General features: G+C 39.4%; 1 protein-coding gene across 5 annotated transcripts in view; it reads left to right on the forward strand.

The window, feature by feature from the left end:
* The window catches only part of Stil (STIL centriolar assembly protein), a 63,908-nt gene extending 58,304 nt beyond the window's left edge, over positions 1-5,604 (forward strand). For 4 of the 5 annotated variants that reach the window (XM_074080198.1, XM_074080200.1, XM_020184006.2 and 1 more), the window contains 3 exons: positions 69-282; positions 1,255-1,508; positions 4,157-5,604. In XM_074080198.1, coding sequence (XP_073936299.1) covers positions 69-282; positions 1,255-1,508; positions 4,157-4,916 — 1,228 coding nt within the window. In that variant the 3' untranslated portion in view covers positions 4,917-5,604. The remainder of the gene's footprint in view (positions 1-68; positions 283-1,254; positions 1,509-4,156) is intronic. The other variant, XM_020184007.2, reaches the window with a different exon arrangement.
* Positions 5,605-11,621: the final 6,017 nt, after the last annotated feature.

Here is an 11,621-nt window from a genome sequence, read left to right on the forward strand (position 1 = left end):
AAGTTAATGCGTTTCAAATATGTTAAGGTACCTTGATAACTAACATTTGCCTTATATATCCTTTCAAGCAGCTCTTCAACAGAGGTGAGAAAAGAACTTGATGTGCCTGTGTTCTTTCCAAATGCTCTGCTGGCAGAGAGTGTGAGCATGTGCTTACAGAGCGGACCAATTGAGGGTGCCAGTAACAACACCGAAACATTGGGGAAACCAGAAATTGATCAAGTAATGGACTCCTTGCCTCATCAACCATCAGATAGCCAGAAAATTTACCAGGATTTATTGGTAAGAAAATGTAGAACATTTCATCTTTTATGAGATGGCTATTCAATATAGGGAATATTCGCCAAACTTTCCCTACATTTAAACTGATTAGGAACTTGAGATAGAAAGATTTTTGCCTAGTTAACAATATAATTTATTTCTTTTAGCTTTTCATAAATTATCACTTATATTCAGTAATTTACTGTAAACACGCCAGTGCCGATCATCAGGTACTTACCCAGGTAAAACAGCCTTATTTTTAAAATACAAATGTCGATGTTATGTCAGATTTATACTACTGTTAGTGTCAGAAAGAAAACAAGCAAGCATTTGTAAGAAGTTTGAAAATTGGAAAGTAGTGGACTCTTTATGGTAGTATTTACTAATTTTAATTCAGGTAAGCAAATGTTATTAACTATTTAGCTTATTCTAAAAAAGGGAACTAAGTAGAGTGAATAGTACAAAGATGAATATGACAGTTTTTGTCTTTAAGAGCATAGGGAAAATAATAACGGCACCGGTAACATACATACAACAGTTTGAGAAGTGTGTAAAGCAAAGGGAACACAGAATGAATTCTGCCAGGATGATCTGGTCTTCTTAGAAAACTTAGAATGTGAGCTGGAGTTTAACGGTTGAAATGACCCTGGCTGTCACTTCATCCAACCTGTAGACTTTGGGATATTTGTTTTCCTTATTTATAATTGAATATAAAGCATACTTGTATTCAGCATTATTTGCCTGCTAGGTACTAGACTGGTAGCTAGCCCTGTTTGAAAGTGAAATATGTTTTAATATGAACAGGGAGGTAATATCACAGGTCATTCTTATTTTTAGAAAGGAGGCTAATTCTAAAACTAACATGAAGATCTTTTTTGAACTCAGGACCTCATGCTTGCTAGGCAAGTTGCTCTACCACTTGAGCCACTGTGCCAGCCACATCCTAAGATTATTAATATTGTTTTTTAAATATGTCCTTTCTCTTTTCATCAGAGTCAAGTGAACCATTTATTAAATAATTCCTCCAAAGAAGCTGAGCAGCCATCTACAAAAGCAGTAGTTATCAGCCGTGACTGTGCCAGAACCCAAAATGTCTACCAGACAAATAAAAAAAAAAAAAACAATTCAGGACTAGTGGACAAAGATTGTGTTCTTAATGCAACTCTTAAGCAACTCAGAAGCCTGGGAGTAAAAATTGAATCTCCCACTAAAGTGAAGAAAAATGCACATAAAGTGGATCATGCCAGGTAAGTTTAACTTTTTAAAAGATGAATAAATTTTAGGTATATTGCAGCCGTCTCTTGAGAAAAGATGTGTTTGTACCTCAAGTCATTTGATTCATTATTTATTCATGGCCTAGGAGTGTATGTAGGATAAATAAGAGATCTTTACCTTATAAGTTCTTTTAATAGGATAGATTGCATATATAAGTATTTTGAGAGATTGTCTTATTGATTTATTGGTCTTGTTAGCATTTCCCCTTTGTAGAGATGCCAACAAAATATTTTGGGAAAGAGAAGTGAGTTTTATTTGGTATTATCTGAAAAATCTTCCTGGGGCAATAGAGTGATACACTATCTACTGTACAGTTATATAGTTTTGCCATCTAAAAAGCAGAAACATTACTTTTTTCAGGTGTATATCCACCTGTCATGTTCTGTTCAGATTCTTCTTTATCAAAGATGACTTTGTTACATACCTGGTAAATAGAGATAAAATCTGGAAATTATATTATTAAGGCTAGCAGTGTTTTCTGTTAGTTTCGTTATTGGAAAACTAATAAAACTTCCTGGTTTAAAAAACAAATAATACGAAGAATGTAAGATAAAATGACAAAAGCTCTCTGCTCTCCCAAACTCCCTAGTCTGACTCCTTCAAAGTTACTTCTCTTAACAGTTTCTCTGTAATCTTCTAGAAATGTTCTGTGGATGTTCAGGTATCTATGTGTTCGATAAAGTTTTGTGATTTTTTTTGTTTGTTTTTAGGCAAGGTCTTACTGTGTACCCAGGACTGGCCTGGAACTCATTGTAGCCCAGCCCTTGAATTCCTGATCCTCCTGCCTCAGCCTTCTGAGTGCTAGAATTACAAGTGTGTACCACTACACTAGCTTCATTTTTTTTTTTTAAACTTAGCTTTTTCTTAGGTTAGGTATATGCAGTTCTTATAAATTGCAACAGCTGCATAACACTCTGTTGTACCCTTGTACTGTAATATATTGAACTGCAGTCCTGCAGTCTTCTTTTAATGGACTTTTAGGCCAGATCAATCTCTCTCTCTCTCTCTTTCTCTCTCTCGCTCTCTCTCTGTCTTTAGGTCAAGTCTCTTTTATGTTATTTCAGACAATGCTAAGTGAACATCATTCAACAAGTACTAGTTAAAGTTTCTTTTTTCAGTGATGGGGATCTCACCCAAGGCCTTTATATGCTGCATACTAAGCAAGCACTCTTTCACTGAGCTACACTACTAGGCAAGCATTCTAACCAAGCCGGTACAAGAATCTTTATAAGATAAATTCGTAAGTAGGCAGGATCAAAGAATCCAAGGGTACATGCATTTTAAGTTTTAGTAGATATTATCATTGCTTGCCAGATTATGTCAATGTCTATTCTACCATTAGTGTAGGAGAGTAAAGGTGGCTAGCATTTTTGAAGGTTGTATTTCCATACTGCAAGATAGAGCCTATATAACCTCTGTTGAGCACAAATCTACCTGCTATCTATGTGAAACATAGATGTGTGTTTTTTGTTTTGTTGTTGTTTCTTTTTAGTTTGTTTTATTATATAATTTTATTTTTTATCATAAACAGTCATTTTCATTTTGTGCTATCAGCAATATCCATTTTAAATTCACTTATCAATGTATGAGCTAAAAAATAATAAACATACATTCATAGATAGAATTTTAGTTACATGTTAGATAGTTTTCTCAAGGAAAGGAAAACATGAAAAAATTTAATTCTCAGTTCAAAGCAATATATAGGATATTTCTATAAAGAAGTTAGGTGGCAAATATTGTAATGTTCAGCTGTATCATATTTTTTTTGTTGGTAATAGGTTTTTGTTTGTTTGTTTGGCTTTTGGAGTTTCTAGGGTTTAAGCTCAGGGCCTCATGCTGAGGTGTTCTACCACCTGAGGCACACCACCAGCCCTAAGTTTTTTCTAAAGCTTATAGTACAATTTTGCAAAAAAAAAAACTACAGAATTTGATATTTGTTTCTATTAAGTAATAAAAGCTTATTTTGGAAATGGAAAATTTAGCAAGAATAGATATGAAGTAAAATTCTACCAATCAAATTCAGCTATTACTAAAATTTTGCTCTTGTATTTCTTTCTTGGTCTTTTTCTTAAAGAATTTTTAACAGCAGACATTTATTGAATGCCCATAATGTGTCAGGAATTACGCTAAAATTTCTTGCAGTGTTATTTTGTTTAGGAGAATCACTGCTGAAGGTTGGCCCTAGGCAAAAACATGAGATCCTAACTGAAAAATAACTAAAGCCAAAAAGGGCTGGAGGGATGCTCCAGTGGTAGGTAGAGCACATGCCCAGCAAACATGAAGCCCTGAGTTCAAACCCCAGTACCACCAAAAGTATAATAATGATGATGATGATGATAATAATGTCTAGATAAATTGGTAGCATCTCTTGTATTTGTTCTTAAAAGCATGACTGATACATGAATTTTAGCAAATCAATTTGTATTCCACTTTCAACTTGTGAATCATGGCTGTGTGTATTTGATTAATTAGGACTTAGATGTCTTGAGGATTCAGATAAAAAGCACCATGAGCTTAAAGCTGAAACCTTTTGTTACTTTCATAGAATGAAAGCATTTAGAATGAAACTCTTATTACCCAGAATAAGGTAAAAGATGACCTGCTACTTTGTGTCTTTCAGTGTGTTGGCATGCATCAGCCCTGAAGCAGTGATCTCTGGATTAAACTACATGTCATTTGCTAATGTTGGCATGAGTGGTGTAAGCCCCACTGGGGTGGATTTGAGCATGGAGGCAAATGCTATAGCTCTGAAATATTTAAATGAAAATCAGCTGTCACAACTTTCTCTCAATCGATCAAGCCAAAATAACTGTGACTCATCTTTTAGCCTTCTACATATTAATACAGACAGAAGCACAGTGGGACTTAGCTTAATTTCACCAAATAACATGTCGTTTGCAACCAAAAAATACATGAAGAGGTATGGACTCATACAAAGCAGCGACAATAGTGAAGATGAAGAGGAGCCTCCCAGCCACATGAATAGCAAGAATCAAAGCCCTGCATCCATAACTACACAGCTGGGTCATCAGAAAGAGCCTCCTAGAAATGTCCATGAAATAATTAATTGTTATAACTGTGAATCTGATATGCCAGTACTGAGGAATATTACAAATGAAGTTGCACAGCCAAAAGCAGCAGAACAGTTGAATGAAAACTCAGCTTTCTTATTAAAGAACCTTAAACCAAGTCCTGAAATGAACCTCAGAACTGCAAAAGCAGAGTTTACTCAACATCCTGAGAAAGAAAATGAAAGGGATGTTCCAGTTTTTCCTGAAAGTCTGCAATCTTCTGAAACTTTAAAGCAAAGAAACAGCATGAATTCAGTAGGCACCTTTTTAGATGTAAAGCGTCTCAGGCAGTTGCCAAAATTATTTTAAATCTTTAATTCCCTCCCTCTGGTATGAGAACTGGATATCTCTGTACTTATAAGGAAGCCAAAGCCTTTCTGTAGCTTTGGGGTTCCTACTCAGTGTGGGAGTCAATCTGTTTTTTAACAACAGCCAGTTTACAAATTGCTAAATGAGTGACTTGATTGTGAGGCAAGTTCTCTAAGTAGGGCTGTTCAGCATCACTGAAACTTTAAAAAAACAAAAACAAAAACCTAAGATAGTTATTTTGGCAAATTAAGGTAAATGGACACTATTCAGCTATGAAACTGAACTGTCTTACGCTGTGTATTTTAAGAAATCCATTTTTGTTGCATGTTGCATCTCTGCATCTACCCAGTATCCATATCAGTAAAAGAAAACAAAGATATCATGATCCCAGCTGAATTAGCAAAACCAGCCCTTCTTGAGTGTAAGGGGAAAGTTATTTTTAAAAATAACTCGAGCTCTTTCATAGGAGTATGTTTCCTCTTAATTAAGATGTATATTTGTTGACCTCCATCGGAATAAAACTTTCAATCTGATGGATTGATAAAAATGTAACATCTTCAAATGTAACATCTGCTATAGCACTAGCTATCACAGAATAAGAAAATTATTGTGTATGACTGTTTCATAAATGATTTTTTCAAATGTCTTTATACTTTTAATAGAACTGAATAAAAAATGTCTAGAGTGACTGTTTTCCTTTTTCCACTGCTAAGGTTAATCCTTCCCCACTTTTTTTTTTTTCCCAGCCTACCACAAGTTATAAAAATAACAGAGTTCAGGTGCTCTTTTGTGGTGCTGGGGACTAAACCCGTGGCCTTATGCATGCTAGATAAGTACTATACTACTGAGCTACATCACAGCCTTTGGTTTATTTCAGATGAGGTCTCACCATTTAGCTCAGGCTGCTCTTGAACTAGCTATTTAGCACGGCTGGCTTCAATCCTGTGATCCTCCTGCCTCCACCTTCTGAGTGCTTGGATTACAGACAGGCCTGTACCCTCACATCTGACTCAGGTGTGCTCTTTACCCATTGCCTTCCAAAGTAATATCTTATATAACCATAGTAAATTTCAAAACCAAGAAACTGACATTATTAATAACTAATAATTTTCAAGTGCCTGTTTTGGTGTTAGAAGCTGAGGATTAAACTCAGGGCCTCAGATTCATACTGGACTAAACCCTCAGCTCACAAGTTTTATATGCATTTATTTCTTTACTTTTTGATGTATAGTTTTATAAAATGTTATCACTTATAGATTCACATAACTATCACTACCTTCCCCTCCACCCCCACATGGAACTGAGGTTTGAATTCAGGGCTTTGCGCTTGCAAAGCAGGTGCTCTACTGCTTGAGCTGCACCTCCACGCAATTTTGTTCTGGTTATTTTAGAGCTTGAACTATTTGTCTGGGCTGGCCTTAAACTGTAATCCTCCCTATCTCAGCCTCTTGAGCAACTAGGATTACAGACGTGAGCCACTGGTGCCTGGTTTATAACTACCTTTTTTAAATACTTTGCCTCCAGTCCTTACGCCTGATAATCAATGATCTGTTTTCTATCACTAGAATTGTGTCATTTTGAGAATGTTTTATAAACAGAATTACATGTTTTGAAGTTGGTTGAGATCTACCCAACCTATTTAAAAACTTCCAAGTAGTGGGCTGGAGGTGTAGCTTACGAGTTAGAGTGCCTGCCTAACAAGTGCAAGGCCATGAGTTCTAAACCTAGTACCACCAAAAAAATTATTTTCAGGTAGTTACTTTTAAGATAAGATACAAATGGTGTCTTAATGGTCATGTCTTTTTCCTGTTTTTCCATATGCATCTTTTGGGGCTTTAATAATAGCATGATTACTTGCACAGTTCATTGAAATACAGTTTAAGTAGCACAAGTGTCAATACCACTTTCAAGTATACTCTATTTAATGTTAGCTCTCTGTGTATCACCCAAGAAGTGAATGTGGATATCTTTTAAATCGCATATGAAAAAGCGCAATGTTGGTGGATTAACTGGCGACCTCAGCAGTTGCCATACATTTATTGTTAGGAGCCCTATAGTTTTTAATCCGAGCCAATTGTATTTATTGGTGGTACTGGGGTTTGAGTTCAGGGCCTCATACTTTCTAGGCAGGCATTCTACCACTTGAGCCACACTCCCAGCTCTTGGAAACCCTGTATTTTTATACCTCACAAGATGCTCTATCTGAACAGTAGAAACTGAACCTGGGGCTTTTAAGACAAAATTTAGTTTGATTACTTGTTACATCTCATTTCAGGACTTTAATACAATGTTTAAGCAGTTTGGGAGGCTGAATTTAGACTGCAGGTTAGTTCAACAAAACACTTTTCAAAGTGCTTTCCCACATGCCTGTTCATATAATTCTCATAACAAATTCCCTATGAAATAGAACAGGTAAGAGTAATTCTTTTCAGGTGATGAAACAGACACCAAGTATAATGGCCAGGGCCAGTGCACCAGCAATGGGTCCCTCCACAGGCTCTGGCCCAGTGGCAGCCAGTCCCTCCACCCTTCCTCTACACACCAGTGCCCTTTTTTATACCTTGTGATTTAACAGTTATGTTGATCCTGCTGGGCACTGGACTACATGCTGAATGTAAGATGAACAAAACTCAAGTGGCAAAATGCCTAGCAAGCAAGAGGTCCTGAGTTCAAACTCCTATACAGACCATAAGCAAAGAAAAAAACATCCATGGCCTTGTAGATAGGAACTCAATCTAATGAAGGAGAGCCATGCAAATATAAGCAATACAGTCAGATAAGTATAATAAAACTATATAAGATGTGAGAATACAGAAGAAGCTGGGAGGAAGGTCCCGGGAGAATGGTGACATTTTTCCAGAATCTTTTGGGAGCAATAGGAGAAGAGAAGGAGAGGAGGGGATATTTCTTTGCAAAAGCATGGAGATGTGAGTGGGTTCAGAACTGGAAGATGGGGTTTAGGGCAGGGATCCAACGATAGGAAAGAAAACAGTAGACCACTGGATTTGGCTTCAGCAACCACTGGGTTCCCGTCACTACTGTGCCCCAAACGCTGTGACTGTCACGGGCTTTAGTTTCCTGAACTAAACTAACCCTCAAGGGTTAGTTACCCTGTGAATCCTGACATATTGTGATTGTATAAAATTAACAGAAATAGGGCATGGGCAGGGGCTTGAAAGTCCAGGGGGTGGAAGGGTTTCCTGCATGAGACAGTACTAATCAGGCTTTGAAAGATATTGAAGAATTTCCACAGGCATAGGTGAGAGAAAGTTTTCCCTACTTTTATACTGTTTAGTGTACTTCACAACTGGAAAAAGAAAAGGGAATTCCATTGAGTTATCTCTTTGAAGGGATATCAGCATATCTTTTGCCAGCTCTGAATTATACATTCCCCATTTTTAAGGAGCTCAAGTCAGTGGAAAAAAAGCATAAAAGCCACAAAAAGGTATTTCAGGGTGTAGAGGCATGGGTGATGCTCCCTATCCCCTCCCACCCCCCACCACCTCCCATTTCCCTAACCGGAACCCTGTCTGGGTCATGGGGGACATCCTTAAAGGAAATCCTGCTTTCCCACTTCCTGGTCAGAGGCTGAACTCCAGGAAAAGGATGGATTTGGAGAGAGCTCTGTGTCCTGTCTCCACATGGGAGGTCTGGGACCAGGAGCTCAGGGGGTGCTAATTAAAAACAGTGGAAAAGATGACATCAGGTATCCAAGGGTGTCAGAGATGCAAGGCCCTCTGAAATCACTTGGTCCTCATTGTACCCTTGAGGACATAGTTCAGAAGGGACTTGCTCCAATTCACACAGTGCAGTGTACTAGACCCTGCCATGGTAGATGTGCATTTATGATTCTGCATGTGCAGAATCAGATTCATCTAACCTCAATCAGAGTCCCACCCAGTATCTCATTTAGACCTCACAGCAGTCCTTTAAGGTAAATGAGCAATCATGAAGTTTCATGTACAGACACTCAGAAGTGTTTGCAGTTACAGAGAACTGGAACAAAAGCACATGAAAAGACGTAAAGAGTGATGAAAGTTCTGGTTCAGTGGAATGAGGACAAAATTGAGAGGATGATGAGATATTATTGTAGAGGTCTTTTCAAAGACCAGAAACTGCCTGCTACTGGGGCAGTTTGTTTGCTATGTTGTGGATCATTAGGATCCTACAGTAAAGCATTCTATACATTCTCTCATCTAATCACATGAACAACTCAGTGACGAACAGCAGTAAAGTGAGCCTTTACTGAACATACCTGCCATGTTCTTAGTCTGTCATGTTAATGCATGTGTTTCTCCCAACTGCTATAAGAGGTTTTTATATAGTAGAAAATAGGAACAGGGCTAGAGGAATGGCTCAAGTGGTAGAGCGGATGCCTGGCAAGTGTGAGGCCCTGAGTTCAAACCCCAGCACCACACACACACACACACACAAAACCTCTGAGAATAGGAACAGGAACACTAATTTGCCCCAATTTCACACAGACAATACGAGGAGCCAGGATTCAAACCCTGAGCATCTAGCTTTAGAGTCCAGGAACTTACCCTGAGCATCAGGTCAAAATCAGCCCTGTGAGGTGTGCCCAAGATCACATGGGTGAATTAAGTGGTGATGTCAGGATTAGAACTGGATCTGTGTGATTTCAGAGTCCATATCCATGGCTCCTTTTTCTTCAGGGGCAGAGGGCTGAGGTAGGCATGTGTTCAGGTTCCTTAAAGCCCATGCCCTGCTTAGATAAAGTGACACCAGTTACTGGCCCTAGTTGGAAGGGATTGTGTGCCACAACTGAGGCACTCCTGAAGAGTGACTTGCTCCAGGCCCTTAACCACCTTGGAGAGGTTGCCCTCCTCTTTCCACCCAGCATAAGACTGTGGAGATAGGGAGCATTTACCCATCCCCATGAAGGCCTGTATTTCCTGGTCACCCCAGGCAGGGGCTGCCAGGCAGCACATATGATCATGGAGCCATTTCTTTTTCCTCCCAGACCATACAGGATGCACTTTTGTACTTCTCTGTGGCTGATTTCTAGGGCTAGGACTGCTAGCCAGTTCAGGGCCCTCCAAGTTCACAACCCAGGTTCCTGACCTGTGGCTTCCCTCTCTTTTAATTTCTCTCATCAGCTCCATCTCTGTCCCTCTGATTTCCTCAACATACATTTGTGGGGATCTTAGCCATCTCTGTGATATGCTGGAGAACAAACCACCGACATGATCCCTGCCTTGGAGGATCTTGGTGAGGTCCACAGATAAATGTGGTCAGCACCATGTTGGAGCATGTTTTTGGGAACATAGAGGTTCCCACTGTGCTGGGAGTCCAATAGCAACCAAGTTCCTTGGCTCCCTTTGCCCCAAGGAGGTTCACTTAGCATTCACCCTTCCCCTTCTTCCTGCAGCCCAGTTCAGTATGGTTGATTTTCCCATGGGCCTGGGGAAACAAGGTAATGGTGGAAATAACCTGTGAGAAGCAAGATGTCCACACATGTGCCACAGGCCTGAGTGTATATATGTGATTTCATTCAATTCCTTTCAGTTCTTCCAAGCCTGTAGTAGGAAGGATCCTCAGTTTCCTGAGAGTGACTCAGATGAGCTTTTATGTCTCTCACACCCTCAAGAGTCAGCACAGGGTCCCTTACTACTGCTCAAAAATTGTTTGTTTAAAATTAAACTTATAGTACCAGACTTGGGGAAGAACTTGGATTTCTTAACCTAGAGCATGTAGAGCATCCTATCCAGGTAGGGAACACTCTGATATCCAGGCACCTAGAATATTGTCTGGCACAAACTAAGTTCTTAGTAAATGTGGATTAAAATGAGTGAATGATCCAACCTGGGTGAGTATGTTTGCTTAGCCCTGGGCTATCAACCACTCTCACCTCATCTATACAAAGCCACTTCATACAGCTTGGCCACAATCTCAGAGCTTCTCACAGTTCCCAGATATGCCCACCATTGGGCATATCTTTCCTACTATCTGCTCCTACTAGTCACAATCCAAAGCAGATGATACCAGTTTTGTAAAGCCTTGTTTGATTCTTCCCTGCCAGAACAGAAACACATGCACAAGCATGCATGCAGCACACAGCCCCTCCTGGATTTCCAAAGTGCTTTGCACACCCCTCTCTAGTAGAGCACTATTAAGCTGCATTGTAATTCTTTGCTTCTGCCTCTGTCTCCTCCATCTTAGTATGCCTATGCCTAAATACAGGGCCTGGGGTGGAACAGAGGCTCATAATTAAGACAAATGGTTTCTATTAAATGTTGCTGGGCACTGTGCTATGCTCTTTTTACAAGTCTGAAATCTTTTCAACAATCCTAGGGATCATGTGTTGGTTTTATTCCTGTTTTAAAGATGAGAAAACTGAGGTACAGAGAAGTAGTTGCAGAAGGATTTTAGCCCCGGGTGACCTGATAATCAGTTATTCATCCTTAACTATGATATGAGACTCTGTTCCAGGGAGCAGGGTCTGGGCTGGGTACTCAGAACCCAGGCCTTGCAGAGATTATCTCCTGCCACAGCTTCTTTAGGTGACCCAGAGCTGTCTGGCAGAGTCTAGTCAACCTAACACCTGTGTGTCTCCTTAATGGGAAAAACTCCCCCCTTCCTTTTATCCTCCTTTCCATTTCCACTTCTCTCCCACCCCACATAGCTGACAGATCATCTTACGACTATCAACCTGTGGGGAATGTGATGAGAGAATTGGGATGT

The sequence above is a fragment of the Castor canadensis genome, chromosome 7 (assembly GCF_047511655.1).
Source record: "Castor canadensis chromosome 7, mCasCan1.hap1v2, whole genome shotgun sequence".
NCBI classification, from domain to species: domain Eukaryota; kingdom Metazoa; phylum Chordata; class Mammalia; order Rodentia; family Castoridae; genus Castor; species Castor canadensis.